Below are 16,126 nucleotides of genomic sequence, written 5' to 3' on the forward strand. Positions count from 1 at the left end.
CCTGTGAGGCTATGGAGTAATTGGTTTGAGAAATTTGAAGATATAGCAAAGTGTACTACAATAAACATTCATATTCTAATTACTCAGATTTCAGAAGTAATAACTCTTGAAGCTCAGTTACTTCAAATTTTCTTTTTAGTAAAATAAAGATATTATATGCAGCTGCCTGTAAAATCTACCTTAGCTTTCCTTTTCTTCCTTCTCAAAAGGCAGTCGTGAGATTTTATTCAATAATCTTTTAGTTCATATCTATAGTCTTCTGGTTTTTCAAGACAAGGTTTCTCTGTAGCTTTGAAGCCTGTCCTGGAACTAGCTTTAGTAGATCAGGCTGGCCTAGAACTCACAAAGATCCACCTGCCTCTGCCTCCCGAGTACTGGGATTAAGGATGTGCACCACCACCTCCTGGCTCCGTGTCTATACTCTTATAGTACACTCAAGTAATATATGACAACTATGTTATAATACCAGGGTCTTAATATTCATAGTTTACTTTGAATGGTTGTACATGAGTTCATTATTTCTCATAGAATGAAAACTTCATGCAATATTTGAAACTTTCTTTGGTTGGTTTATCTCCAGTGCTTACAACAGTTGAGATAAAGAAGCAGTGGGTATTTTTTAAATACCACTCTATAAGTTAAGTACATTATTTCAAGAAAAATTAAATTGTGCATATTTAACTTCAGATTTCTTGCAAGCAAGAAAGTCATATTCTCTGGGACATTTAACCGTATTGATATGACTATAAACTGTTGTCAAAAGTATTTTTTTTAAGATTTATTTATTATGTATACAGTATTCTCAGTATTCTGTCTGCATGTATGCCTGCAGGCCAGAAGAGGGCACCAGATCCCATTACAGATGGTTGTGAGCCACCATGTGGTTGCTGGGAATTGAACTCAGGACCTTTGGAAGAGCAGTCAGTGCTCTTAACCGCTGAGCCATCTCTCCAGCCCCCTCGAAAGTATTTTTTTAAGATTTACTGGAATAATGATCTTGAATAATAGTTACTTCGTTAGAAAATTAATGACTTTTTACTAATATTTCTAAGCATTCAAATTTTAAGTGTTACTTAAGATTTTCCCTCTAGTTCAGCAGTTCTCAACCTGTGGATCACAGTCATCATGAAACACATATTTTCAATTGTCTTAGGAACCCCAAACCATAACTTTATTTTCGTTGCTCCTTCATAACTAATTTTGCTGCTGAACGGTATTTCACTTCCTAAGACCATTGGAAATACATGGTTTCCAATGGTTGTGACCCACAGAGTGAGAACCACTGCTCTAGTTTTAAGAGTTACTGAAGTGCCCTTGTTTGTTAATGTTATTTAAAGTTCCGCATCCATAAAGACAGATTCTAGAAACTCCTTTCAACCCTACCTGCTGGGCTGGAGAGGCAGCTCAGCAGATAAAACTTAAGCACCAGAATTCAGAGCTCCAGAGCCCATAGGAAAGCTAGGCAGACAGGCTGGCTAATTGGTATACCCACCTTCAAGAGGCACAGACAGGAGATTCTAGACTAGCTGCAGTTGGTAGGCTTCAGGTTCACTGAAAAACTGCAGGATGTTGACTTTGGGTCTCTGCATGCATGTGAACATACACTCACAGAATCATTAAATACACGTACATGTGCGCAAAAGTGCACACACAACACATACACAAACTGATAGTAATAGGGAAAGAGCTACAGGAGCCTAGTTCCTATAAACTCTCAACTCTTTAAATTGTTTGTTTGTTTGTTTTTCATAGATAAGACAAAAGCAATGGCTTCTGTAACTAATGCTCACACTTCCAGCACACAAGCAGCTCCTGCAGCTGCAACGACGCCTACACTGTCTTCCAGTCAGGGTACCCCTACATCACCTATTAAAAAGGTAAGCCAAGACTCTGTTATGAAACATACATGTATTCAGTTTATGTACCATTTGCACAAACTGGTTAAAATCGTTTGCAATGTTTATAGTTGTTTCAAAACATACCATATTTTTCTGCTCTTAATTTGTAATTTCCTCTGAACTGTGGCATAGAGGGTTTTTTTTGCCTTTTATAATTGATAGTAAGTTGATTGATACTATATTGATAATAAAGTATATAAAGTTAATAAAGTACAGCAGGAAATCAAAAGCTTTTATAGTATCAAAATTGACAAGCATGGTAGTTTTTTTTTTTTCAATGAGCTTTTCTTTCAAGAAACTCAGGTTTTTATTTTTTGTCTCTTAACTAGAGTCATATAATAATAATTTCGCCTTGGAAAGCACAGCATGATGTCAAATAAGGGGCAAAAAAATAATCTAGGGGAGGACTTTGGACTTTCCACAGGGCAGGAACCCTGACTGCCCCTCAGACTGGAGAGGGAGGGGGAGAGGAGTGGGGAGGTGGGGAGAGGAGAGGGAGGAGGGGGGAAAAGGGAGACGGGGAGGGAAATGGGAGGCGGGGAGGAGGCGGAAATCTTTTTTTTTTTTTAAAAAAAAAAAATATATAAAAAAAAAAAAAAAAAAAAAACAATAATCTAAGTTTCCAATTTATACAAGGTACCTGGCTTGCCACTGTCATTTGCCAGTAATGCACATCAGAGAAACCAGGCCTCTACACTTGTTAATTGTTTTTATTTTGGGTAAATTACTGTTTTTCTTACTAAACAAAACCAAGATAAATAAAATTATTAATGTAAAAATTAATTGAGAGACCATAGCATGACCAATGATGAAAGATAATCCCAAAATGTTGGCTTCGTTTCTTCTATTGCCCCCTCCATTGTACAGCAAAGCTCAGAGCTATTTCCTAGTAGTTTGCCACTCACTCTTAAGCACAGTCAGGAAGAGCTTTCAGTGTACTTTCCTTAACCTTCGCGTTTCTTCATGTTTGTCCTAAGCAGCCCTGACTTACCTTTAGTGAGCTCACTTGTTTGTGCCTTCTCCAGAACATTTAAAAATGTACATATTGCAGTCACCATTAACTTTACCCTGATTGTGTCAGTTTGTGTCTCCTAGGTACAGACATGTTATCCTCCATTCCCACAGTAAAATAATCATGCATAGGAGAGTTAACGTTGATGCAATCCACAGTATATAATAATATAATCTATGCTAGGTTTTCCAGATTGTGCTTCAGTAATAACTTTTATTGATTTGTCTGGGTAGAAATTGGACAACTTGAATGTTGTGTTTGGTTGTTGTATCTCTGTCTTGAGATGCATTCTGTTGTGTATCTGGCAGTGTTTGGGTTGAGGGGACTTGAGGACTGATTTTAAATCCTCGCTAATTATATATATATGTAAGAATTTTTTAACCTCCTTAGTCAGTATAACTTCTGAAACCCTGACTGATAGGACTATAACTTTGTAGTAGAGTCTTTGTCTAGATAGTGGGGGAAAATAAACAAAACTCAACCTAAAAAAAGCCTAAGAGAAGAAAGAACATCAATCAGTTCTCAGTGCTGGGTGTCAGTGGTACGTAGTTAAAGCATCAAGATGCTATAGGGCTGAATTGTTTCCTTACTGCTCTAGGACTGAGGGCTTCTTGAATTCTCCTAGATTGCTGTCAGATTGCTGATTAATCAGCATCAGCAAAGTCCGACTGATCTGTATTCTATTTCACGTCTACATCTGTTGTGTGCTTCTTCCCAGAATACTAAATTTGTGTTTCTTTCATTTAGGTGTTTTGATTTATTGTTTACTAAGACCGTAGAATTATTTCAAGTTCCCATATGCCACTGCTAATATCTAGGCAAGAAATCAGCTATGTCGTTTTTGATAATTTAACTAAGCAGTTCTTTTCATAAAGATGTAGAAAAAGTTACAGTAGACTTCCTCTGTTCAGTTTTCCTTCTCAAACATAGCGTACCTTTTAGCTGACACCTAATATACTAATGGAAAGTACTTTGTATCTGTGTAACCTTAGTGGAAAAATATCATTACTGTAAAGAAAAAAAGCTTAATTCAGATCTTAGTCCTGATTCTGTAATTAAGCGGAATTAAACATACACATCTATAATTTATATATTTGAAGATCATATTGTTTGAGTTTTTATTCTTAAGATTTTATAACCAATTTGTACAAAACATAAAGACATAACTTACTCAAAATCTGAACATTTTTGATGATAGAAGAGTCTTACAGTATGGCATAATTTATATATAATATTTAAACTTTTATCTACTTTAGCATTTTAGTGTTTTTAAGTAATTTTTAAAGGTTTTGCCTATAAACAATTTAGAGACTTAACAAATGCAAATTTACTTATAAATGAATTTGAAAGTGCATTAATATTGATACAAGTTTTCTTGGGCTGTTCTGCCTTGTCTATCAGAGCCTAGACTATGGATTTGTATGTGTACACTCACTAGCTCACACATGGAAGTAAGCAACATGTTATTAAATGTCTCTTTATAGTCCTTTAGTATACCAGGTCATTTTAGCTAACGATTAGATATGTTCATTTTTCTTGCCTTAAGATTTGATCCTAAACTAAAAGAGCAAAAGCATATGAATAATGCCACATGATAATCTGTGGGACTCTCATGTTTGAAACTATCAGCTTGGTCTAGGGGTGCAGTTGAGCAGCGAGCTCTTCCTAGCATGTGTGATGCTTAGGTTTTACCCTCAGCCCTTACCCTCTAACCCCCCCCCCAAAAACCCACAAAGAACTGAAATTAAATACATAAACCATCAGTTTAATTTCAGACTTTAAATTGATAGTTAATAAGATAATTAATTAAATAAGCTTACAGAACTTTCTCTAGTCAAAGTAACTATTGGGATTCTTGCAATTCACAGAACCAAGGAAGTGTGAACTATATTTGTTTACTAGATAGTGAAAATTTAGAATTTTCTCAGAATTAATTATTCTGGTTCACTGAATACCTAGTTTGTCAAGCAAAGCAATAATTTTATGAAGACTTACTTGTGCTATGGGTACGTACAGTACACCAGTATAGTGTACTGGTGTAGATGGGTGTGTAAAGGTGAGGATGTAATCAGAGCATTTGAGAGATGGAAAGGCAGCACTTGCACTGAGGAAAAAGCTCGCATAACTTGACTGACAAGAAACAGTGAACATCCAGGCATGATACATAATAGGGAACTGAAGTGGTCACTTTGGCTTCATCCACTTTATATACAAAGTAAAACAGGAAATGAGGGTAAGTTATGGAATGCCTTGATTTCTGGGATAATAATTTGTATAATAGTAAGGATCACAGGAAATATGTGAGCAGTGCCGTAAGAGTTCATTCCCTATATAGTGTTACTCCGGCAGTTAATGTGTGGGTACATTTAATGGTGATGAGAGAAGGAGGAAAGATTGCCCACAGTGATAAAGTCTATAAGTAGGGATATAGCCATGGGTTTTTAAAAGACAGAAGGAATTTTTGAAACATGGTCCCTAATTTATAGATTGAAGAGAATAACAGAAAAAATAACATGACTGCAAAGTTTTAAACAGAGGACATTGAGGAGATAACACTGGAGCCTTTACTAGAAATAGAAAACTGATATTTTGGAAGGAAAAGCATTTGGTTGATACATGTTAAGTTTTAAGTTCCAAATGCAATTTAAGAGGTCCATTCTATAGATAAATAGAATTTAAGTTGAGGGCTAGCAAGATGACTCAGTGGTAAAGACATTTGCCATTAAACCTGGAAACTTGGGTTCAGTCTCTGAAACTCATGCATTAGAAGCAGAAAAGTAAATCCCATAAATTGTTCTCTGACCTCCTCACATGCCATGACACATATGTACACAGATGACAGGTAGGTAAGGAGGAAGGGAGGAAGAGATGGACTTTTTAAATTAAGAAATTTAATACTAAGAATCTGGGCATGTTAGCACATGCCTGTAATCACAACACTCTGGAAGCAGAAGCAGGAAGATCTCTATGAGTTCAAGGCCAGCCTGGTTTACAAAGTGAGTTCTGGGACAGTTGGGACTACACAGAAAAACCCTGTCTCAAAAAAAAAAAAAAAAAAGGAAGGAAAAAAAGAAAGAAAGAAATTAATTTAAAACTAGAAATTTAGGGCTGGAGAGATGGCTCAGTGGTTAAGAGAACTGGCTGTTCTTCCAGAAGTCTAGAGTTTTAATTCACAGCAACCATATGGTGGTTTACAAACCATCCTTAATGAGATCTGGTGCCCTCTTCTGGCTCACAGGTATACATGCAGGCAGAATACTGTATACATAATAAATAAATAAAATCTTTTAATAAAAAGAAAAGACTTGGAATTTAAAGGTTGAACTGGACTAGAAAAGCGCAAATTTTAGAATATGCTTAGTAAATTTAATATTTGCCTTGAAATAGAAAGCTACTTTCAACCCTGGGCAGAAGAAAAGAAAGGATATCTAGAAGCTACCTCTTAGAGTTCTTCTGTTGAAAGAGTAAGCACAATCAGGTTGTCAACCAGAGAGAAACAGTGGTCTGAGGAGTAAGAATAGAGACATGGTGTCCTGTTATAAAACAAGAGAAGGAAATTTAGGTTTCTTCATGTACCAGCTCAAAATGAAAGGTACTTTTAAACATCTGGATCATCTGATTCTAAATCCTTGATCTTTAATATGGAGGTTTATCAACTGTTAAAATATAGTGATGTCATTTTCAAAATTGGTATTCTTGCTCTGTTTGTGTCTAGTCTAAATGAGTAATAGCAGTATTTCATTGTGTGCGTGAAGCGTTAGAGTAACTCATGCACAGAACTTCGCTAAGAGCTAGACAGGAGCAGACATTTGTTACATGTTGGCCTCTGCTGTACATCTTTCTGCTTTGTCATGGTGGGAAAAAATTCATTTTACAGAAGATGGAGTTGATAAAATATGTCTAGTAAGCCATTGTCAGTTTACGGCCTGTTTTTACATAGCAAACAAGCAAAGAATAGCTTAAACATTTTTAAATACTTGGAGAAAATATCTAATACACCACTTGTGACACAACGCAATTTCATTGCCCTTGAATAAACTTGTTGGAGCATAGGTCCATTCATTCATTCATTCATTCATTCATTCATTCATTCATGTGCAGTAACTTGTTCACTCATGCTGTATGGTTTTGTGCCGTTCGTTAACTGGATTGGAGTTTTCTTTATTAGATTCTTCCTAATTACCTCTTTCTGAAGCTGGAATTTGTTTTAGTGTCTTTCAAAGGTTACGCCACCACACAGTTCCTGTGCGTTAGTTTATTATAAAGTTGAAATGTAGGAAAAAAGTATTGTGTTTTTTTTTCTTTTAACACCCCTTTTCTCTTTTCATACTTTCAATCTATATCTCTTGACCTGTCTTATTTTAATTGGCTTTAGTTTGATTTCATTGCTTCTCTCATGCCTGTGGAGTCAGTAGATCCTGCATCATGGAGGCAGGGCTTGCGCAAAACTGGCATTGTGCTGGTGCCCAGTAAGGGCGAAAAATCCATGGTGAGGCATTTCTATGTGCAAGAATGTATATTGGGTTACAGCATATAACAAGCTTCGTATGAGTGTTGATCCGAAAGATGCATGGTTTAAGTCCTTACCGTGTGCTCATCTTTTTTTTTTCTGTATCTGCATCATAATTCTCCGTGTGATATGAAGTGTGTAGTGTGTTTTTGTAACGCTAACCTCGGAAAGGTGGTCTGTTTACTCTTTAAGGTTTAGATCTTTGTAATTTTTGCCTTAAGAAATTAACCTTAGTAAATGTTTTCTCCTGAAATTGCCACTTAAAGTCCTAGACATTGTCTGTAAGCTGATTGTTTCCAACTGAGAGCCGCTTTGATAACTTGTTGTTTTTGTCCTTCATGAAATGAAAACAGTTTCCAACGTCAGCTACAAAAATTTCTCCCAAAGAAGAAGAAAGAAAAGATGAGTCCCCTGCGTCCTGGAGGTTAGGACTTAGAAAGACAGGCAGTTACGGTGCACTGGCGGAAATCACCGCAGCTAAAGAGGCCCAGAAGGAAAAAGATACTGCAGGTGTAATACGTTCTGCTTCAAGTCCAAGACTCTCATCCTCTTTGGACAATAAAGAAAAGGTAATCTATTTCATGATCTGCTTTCAGTAAACTTGAACTGCTTTTCCAGGAGCATAAAATCTGCAAATCAGATGCATTTTCTACGAGGCATCATTAGACCCTAGGTATCAACTTGATTCACAAACTTTATAGTGTAGAATGCACCTGTCTTGTAAGTTCTAGGAAGGTCAGTTGCATTTACTTAAAACTTTAAATTTGGGGAGAATACTAAGTTTTTGAAAATTCTTTTCAATAATCTTTTTAGATTTATTTATTTTATTTGCTCTGCATGAGTGTTGCTGCGTCTGTGTATATGCATCACACAGCACAAGAGGATGTGGGAGTCCCTGGGACTGGAGGGACGATTGTAGAGCAGCTCTGTAGGTGCGAGGAACCAAACCCAGGACCTTTGCAAGAACATCGAGTGTTATTAACCACTTAGTCATCTTTCCAGCCCCCCCCCCAAACCCTACTGCTTGTAATAGAGTGTATTAGGGAATGAATAGACTTATTTAATTTACTATTGAATATGTTTTCTGGAGTTAAGGAATAGAAATTTTTTCTAACATGTGATTATGATCAAATTACTTTCATCTATCACCTTCAGTTGCTAGGCCAGCTTTCTGATCTGATGCAAGTATCTTTGTCTTAATAAACAGTTTTAATGACATTTTGAAAGACAATATTTATATTGCATCAAATGGGCTCCTCAAAATTGTTTTCTTACTGAATTCTCTGTGATTGGACTTCTTAGTTTTTTTTTAATACAGTTTACTTTCTCTGAGTATTACCGTGTGTTAAGCATTCTAATATGAAATTTTTCTCACTCACTTTAATGTTTTTGCTTTTATATAACTTATTGCCCATTTTTTCCAAGTGTATTGGCAGTGTGCCATTATCACTGACACTACATACTCTCATCCACATATTGTAGCAATATGATTTAGTTAATGTTCCTTTTCAGTGTCTTCGTATTTTAAATCATGGATTGTTATAGTTACAAACAGCTTATATAACATAATCTTGTCGTACTAGACTTGAACCTTATTTCTTCAAAAGAAATAAATGAATTTTGACAAATAAATGTATTTTGACTATTACAGTTATAGCAAATTATTTTCTAATTTTAACCTAAGGAAAATGAAAAGAAAACTGGTTGAGCCAGCTGTTCTTCATTGCTTTTGTAGTATCTGATTGATTGTATCAGTTTTAAAATTCAGGAACTAAACTGTGAAAATAATGAACAGTAAATTGTGTGGCCATATAAGTATACCTTATTAAAAACCTTTTCTTAAGGTTTCCAACACACAATTTTTCATGCGTGATTTTTCCTGTTGTCAGGAGAAAGATAGTAAAGGAACAAGACTTGCATATGTCGCACCTACAATCCCAAGGAGACTAGCCAGTACATCTGACATTGAAGAGAAAGAGAACAGGTATGTGCGGTAGGGCTTATTTTATGTGTTCTCTGCGGAATCTTTATTATTACCAGCGGTGCTAGTAGGTGAGGACTGTAATTATGTGGTACGGGTTTCCAGTGTCCTCTCAGAGAAAACTGGTTGCACAGTGCCTGGGTGATAAGGGTGTACAGGCTTGATGTGTTCATAAATGATAAGGAAGGCATTGTTGCTGGACCAGAGAAAGGAAAGTTGCAAAATAAGAGGTGACAGACACTAATGCAGCATCTACCAGAATCTGAAGGGTGTTCTTTTCGCAGAGACTCTTCAAGTTTGCGAACAAGTAGTTCTTACACAAGAAGAAAATGGGACGATGATCTTAAAAAGAATAGTTCAATCAATGAAGGAACCACTTACCATAGAAGGTAATAACGTCATTTGTTAGTAGCTTCTCTGTGTTCTTATAAAAACAGCCCTCAATTTAATATCAATTATGCACATCTTTTCTTGTAACTACCATATTTTTTTGCATTAAATTGTAATTTAGAGACACAGTATATATTTAAAGATGGTGTGAACGTGCTCTGTATATATATTTAATTAAACTTGGTATATTATGAAGTATCCTTTAGTGTCTAACACTTCTAAAGAACTTCTTATGATTGACTAAATAAGTCAGCTGAAATAGATCATTGTCATAATTGATTTAGCCGTTGTCCATAATCTAGAACATTGTTATTTGGACTAGAACTCAGGGCTATAAAAGTATTTCCATTTAAAATCTTGTTGTTGCTATTTTGGAGAGGAGGAACTCCGTTCTTTGAGAGAGAGAGAGAGAGAGAGAGAGAGACAGAGAGAGAGAGAGAGAGACAGAGAGAGAGAGAACGAGAACTAAACTAAAAAAGAACTTCATTCTCAACTGAGAAAGGAGAAGATGTGAGCACATGTAATGTAGACATGGGTCATTCCTAAGGATCTATCCCATGGCTAAAAACTTCTCTTCACAGATGCCAAATGCTTTATTTTGCTTAAATGAATCCATTCTACGTTTTTGTTAGAGCCAGCCTGGCGTGATCATATATAGCATATTCTAAAAATGTGCAATATTGACTGTTATTGAAGGCATTTGGAGAAGGCATAAAATTCTACACTATCAAATTGGTGAATTTAATTTATACTCTAGCAAGTTGTAGGTGCAACTCTTGGTGCTGGAGCTGGTGGTGATGATTAGGAACACAGTTGGTTTCCTAGTGTGTGAAATTGTGTGATGTATACAATAGTGAATATAGAATACACATATAGACACATCCTATATAGAAATGACTCTTTCCTTTAGTTGCTCCTTTGGTAGAAGACAAGATGATTTGATTAGTTCTAGTGTTCCAAGCACCACATCAACACCAACAGTTACCTCTGCAGCTGGGCTTCAGAAAAGCCTACTCTCCAGCACAAGCACTGCTGCAAAGATTCCCACGGGGTCTTCCTCCGCAGGCACACAGAGCAGGTGAGTCCCGGAGATAGTCTGTGTTCAGGTCTACTGTGTGCTTATGTATGTGCATGCGATGTTGTGTAGAAGAGTGTGGGCTCTGGATTTTTTTATTTACCTAATTAAAATTATTCTTAAGCAAAAATTGCTTCCAAAATCAGCAATTATGCATGTCTGGGGAAAAAATAAACCTAAGGTCTTGAATTATATTGCTTAAAATAAAAATTTCTTTCTTTGACAGCTCTGGTTGAGCTTTTTGATTGCTAATTGCAAGAAGTTTTATCCTGTGTTTTTAAAAAATCCATCCCCGTTGTCACATGTTTCAGCTTCTAGAAATTGCTTTCGTTGTTTAGCTGTTTTCCTTTTCTCTTTTTGTGTTGCTGCTTGTGATGCTATAGTGCCTCAGATCGTTTGTGGGCTGAGGATAGTACTGAGAAAGAAAAGGACAGTGCTCCTACTGCAGTGACCATTCCTGTTGCTCCAACTGTTGTAAATGCCGCAGCTTCTACCACAACCCTGACTACAACTACTGCTGGCACTGTTTCCTCCACATCAGAGGTCAGGGAGAGACGCAGGTGTGTAAAGGTCCTGACAGTACTAGTTCTGCTGATATGCTTGCCCAGTTTTTGGTATTTGTGTTCTTTGCTTGTTTGTTTTGTTTTGTTATTCCCAGAGATGTGGTAAGTGTATTAGTTCATTTCTGTCGCTATGATAAAACACTGTGACCAAGGCCACTATGGAAGAGGGTCCAGAGGGTGAGAGTCCATGATGACAGGGTGCTGAGGTAGCACCAGGAACTGCAGGCAACATTGAAATCTCAGAGCCCACCCCTAATGACATACTTCCTCCAGCAAGGCCACACTTCCAAGGCCGCCTCAAATAACTCCACCGGCTGAGGGCCAATATTCCAGTAGATGATCCTCAGGGGACATTCTCATTCAGGCCACCGCAGTGACCGTGTCTCCAGTAGGCTAACAAGTGAGGTAGTGTGTATCCGCTCCGGCCTAGGTAAATGACAGAGCTAGCAGCTTTTAGCCGTTAGGCTTGTTGACCCATCTCTGAAAGAACTGATGTTTGGGATAATCTAAGGCAAAGCCAGACAATTGCCTTCTTTGTGTGCTGGTACACACATATTTGTGTGTTATGAAGACCTAAAGTTACTTAGGAGAACACACCAAAATTTATAGTTCTCTTTGCAAAGGAAATAAAATGTATTTGAAATTTTTTTGATTTTTCACCTTAACATTATTGGGCTGGCAATGTAGCTTAATGATGAAGCCAACGCTTCGCCAGTCCTAGGCTCACTCTTTACTCCTCCTCCTCCTGTTTTCCTAGTCTTGCTTTTTTCCCTCCCTCCCTCCCTCCTGCTTCCTTCTTCTTCTTTTATTCTCCATTAGGAGTCAAATGCACCGAGTTACACTGTGAATAGACACTCGGGTCTTAATCATGATTTCTAGGTCAGAATTTTTTCTTATATGAAAAGGTTGTTACTATACATACTTTTTTAACTTCCAGAATATTTTCTGCTTCAACATTTTATGTTTTAAATAAAATTCCCAGTAATGAAAATTCCCCTGCCCCAGAATCATCAATTGTTTCAGAACTCTGTATGAATGTGTCTCCCACCTTCCCATTCCCATCAGTGCCGGAGCTCAAAACCAGTGCCTTGTGTATTCCTGGGGAGTTCTCCAGCACTCAGCTTTCAGACTAATTCTTACATCAGGTTTATTGTCTTTCAGGAGACAATTGACATGTGACTTTCAAAATTAGTATTAATTTTAATGAAGGGTGTTAACTATTAAAAATTAAATCCTGAGAACTGGAGAGATGGCTTAGTGGCTAAGAGTAATGGCTGCTGTTCCAGAGAACCTGGGCTTAATTCCCAGCACCCACACGGCAGCTCACACTTGTCTGTAACTCCAGTTCCAGGGGATCTGACACCTTCACACAGGCATACGTGCAGGCAAAACACCAATGAATATAAAATAAAGTAAATTATTTTAAAAATTATTAAGACAGATTATTCTAAGACATAAGAAACAAAATGTGTGTCATCTCTTTTCTATCACAACTAAAAGCAATATTGATTAAACACTGCTTATCACTATTTTGCCTTTAAAAAGCGCTTTAAAAGAGTGATTTCAGTGTAATGCCATCATTACCTGGGTAGGATTGTCAGTTAAAGACATAGAAGTAAAGCCAGGGCCCTTCATAAAGAATGTGCAAAGACTGCCACACCCAGGTTTTCCAGGTTTTCATTTGGTTTTCAGACCCTTCGTCTAGTACTTGCTGTCTGGCAATACTGTCTGCCCTCAAGGCCTCAGCCAATCCCTGTCTGGATTTCTTCCCCTTTGTCTCTGGGTGTTGGCAGTAGTTACCCTTTGGCTGTAGAAATAGGGTAACAGATGAAGACCTGCTGACATCATCTGTTTCCATGGGAGAGGTGAATTCGGGAAAGTGTGCAGATCAGCACTATGTTGCACACTGCTTCATCCTGCCTTCCCAGTTCCCCTTCACTCTGTCTGACCTGATGTGTCCGCAGATCCCTGAATGTAGACTTTTTATATGAGAACCAAGGATTTTAGCTGAGGCCCTTATGCTTAGACAGCAAGTCTGCTTACCCACAAGTCATCTTTGGAACCCCTGACAATTGTTATTATTATTTTTTTGTTTTAAAAGTAGAAACACTAACATCAAATAGGTAGAATATGGTAGAAAATATTTCAGTGTTAAGTGTTTGTAACTTACCATAATTTTAAATGCATAGGAGTGTCTTATAAATGATTCCATATTTGCACATAACTATTGCTTTAGTATAGTTACCCTCGTCCACCATTTTCCCATAGCTCTCCCATTTGTCTTTTAAGTATAAAAAGACAAATGTAGCCTGACGGTATGGCGCACGCCATTAATCCCATCACTCAGGAGGCAGAGGCAGGTGAATCTCTGTGAGTTCAAGGCCAGCTTGGTCTACAAGAGCTAGTTCCAGGCCAGGCTCCAAAGCTACAGAGAAGCCCTGTTTCAAAAAACATATATATACATATACATATATACACATATACATATATACATATATATGTATATGTATACACACACACATCTGAGCTAGACATGGACATGGTGGCTCATGCCTCTAATCCCAGCACCCAGGATAAAAGCCAATGTGGGCTTACATAATAATTTCCAAGCCAGTCTTGACTGTATAGTAAAACCCTATATATATAACAACAACAACAACAAGCTGGGTGGTAGTGTGTCACGTGCCTTTATTCTCATCTCTCTGGAGGGAGAGGAAGGTGGATTTCTGTGAGTTCAAGGTTAGCCTGGTCTACAGAATGAGTTCCAGGACAGGCTCCAGAAAGAAAAAAAAGAAAAAACTATAGAGAAAACCTGTCTCCAAAACAAAAATGTATTTACTCGGGACTAGAGACATGGCTCACTGGTTAAGAGCACTGGCTGCTCTTTTGAGGGCACTCTAGTTCAGTTCCCAGCACCCATATGGCAGCTCACAACTGTCTGTAACTCAAGTTCTAGGGGATTCAACACCTTCACACAGAGTATATACAGGCAAAACAGCAGCAATAGAGATGGATGGATGGATGGATGGATGGATGGATGGATGGATGGATGGATGGATGGATGGATGATATTTTGGGGGGAATATATTTACTCTGGAAAGAAAGAAGCCTAAGTGTGAAGTACGTTACTCAGTTTTTTAAATATACAACTTGTTTGACCAATTAAAATAGCATTACAAGTAAATATAGCATTTCAGCTAGTAAATATCAGTAAAATAAAATTTTGTAAGATAAATCATTAGAAAAAATCTTGAATTACAAAAAAAAAAAAAGTTGTGTTGGTTGATAGGCCAGAGTGTTATGCTAATTGGAGATAGATACTGCACAGAAATTTAAAGTGCACAGATTTTACAACCCCTTTCAACTAGGAACTTAGCTCCTTAACCTGCATATGTTCAATGGTTATGAAGAACTAATGTTTGTGGAAATTTGGAAGTGAATTTAAAAAGAATCCAGGCTGACGGGAATAAAAGGTAGGATGTCAGGTTAGTGCTCTTTCCAATAAGGGTAAAATAAATAGTGAAGCGGGACTGGAGAGGATAGCTCAGTGGACAAAGTGTTTGCTGTGTAGGCGTGAGGATTGGAATTCAGACCCCCATCATCTGTATAGATGCCAGGTGGTTGTGGCGAGGGAGCTAGCCCTGGGTTAATTGAGAGACTCTTTCGATGAGTAAGTTGGAACACAAACAAGAAGGACTGCTGATGTCAACCTCAGGCCTTCACATGCAGCTACACACATATGCACACATGCATGCATTCATAAACATGTCGTTCCCCTACATACAACCAGAGCACACATGTACACATGAGACAAAAAAGAATGAAGTGGATATTTCATACAGAGCTGAATTCAGAACTCAGTAGTCCACATTCCTACTTTACTTACAGAGCAGCTCATGAAGGCTGAAGTGATGGATGTAGCTATCTGGAGTCTTACTCTTATTTTGTGTAACTAGACAAGCTCTCACTTTAGATTTCATCTCTGCTTTTTTTATCTGGTAGAATTGACAGTGAGCCCATATGTGCTGAATGAATGGAACAAACAGCTCTGTTTCCCAGACTGAGGAGCAGCAACATTTAGTAGAGTGCCACACAAAAAGAAAAGGGGGAAAGCAGGGGAAATGTCCTTTATTTAAATTTTAGTAAATACATGTTACTTCGTTTACCACATTGTAATTCTTTACATGTGATTTTCCTAGAGAAGGCTATTAAACCCTTATGATACAGTAGAACATTTCTTAAATTTTAATACAGGATTATTGAGTTTTTTTCTTCCTCCTTTCAAATCTTGTGGCATAGAAACTTCTGTGTAGTTGTTAATGGAAAAATTGGCAGTATCTGTCACATGTAAGTAAAAACCAGGAAAACAGAATGAACATTATAAAACAATGGTAGAATGAGTATACCAAGCTTAGTGTGGCAGAGCAGATGAAAGGGTGTCAGGTCGCAGATGTGCTCATTTATGCATCATAGTGGTGCTGTATATTGTATATACATATTGTATAGTATATATAATATTGTATATATATCATCAGTGTGTATATATATATATATCATCAGTGGTGCTGATGAGAGCATGTGTGACAGGACCTCAATTAAAATTGTAAGAAAAATTCAAGCTAAGGAAGAGTTGATAGAGAAAATGTTTTGTTTATTGGTTTTTTTCCTCCTCCACTTCTAGAACACACTAAAATGCA

The 16,126-nt window shown here is 37.3% G+C and overlaps 1 protein-coding gene across 6 annotated transcripts in view; it reads left to right on the plus strand.

Moving 5' to 3' along the window:
• The window catches only part of Ppp1r12a (protein phosphatase 1 regulatory subunit 12A), a 109,938-nt gene that overhangs the window by 71,849 nt on the left and 21,963 nt on the right, over positions 1 to 16,126 (plus strand). For 3 of the 6 annotated variants that reach the window (XM_050135551.1, XM_050135552.1, XM_050135548.1), the window contains exons 9-14: positions 1,753 to 1,877; positions 7,774 to 7,989; positions 9,310 to 9,404; positions 9,686 to 9,790; positions 10,702 to 10,869; positions 11,250 to 11,426. In XM_050135551.1, coding sequence (XP_049991508.1) covers positions 1,753 to 1,877; positions 7,774 to 7,989; positions 9,310 to 9,404; positions 9,686 to 9,790; positions 10,702 to 10,869; positions 11,250 to 11,426 — 886 coding nt within the window. The remainder of the gene's footprint in view (positions 1 to 1,752; positions 1,878 to 7,773; positions 7,990 to 9,309; positions 9,405 to 9,685; positions 9,791 to 10,701; positions 10,870 to 11,249; positions 11,427 to 16,126) is intronic. The other 3 variants (XM_050135549.1, XM_050135554.1, XM_050135553.1) reach the window with 3 other exon arrangements.

The sequence above is a fragment of the Alexandromys fortis genome, unplaced genomic scaffold, assembly GCF_014885135.2.
Source record: "Alexandromys fortis isolate MF-2015 unplaced genomic scaffold, M_Fortis_MF-2015_v1.1 scaffold_24, whole genome shotgun sequence".
NCBI lineage: Eukaryota > Metazoa > Chordata > Mammalia > Rodentia > Cricetidae > Alexandromys > Alexandromys fortis.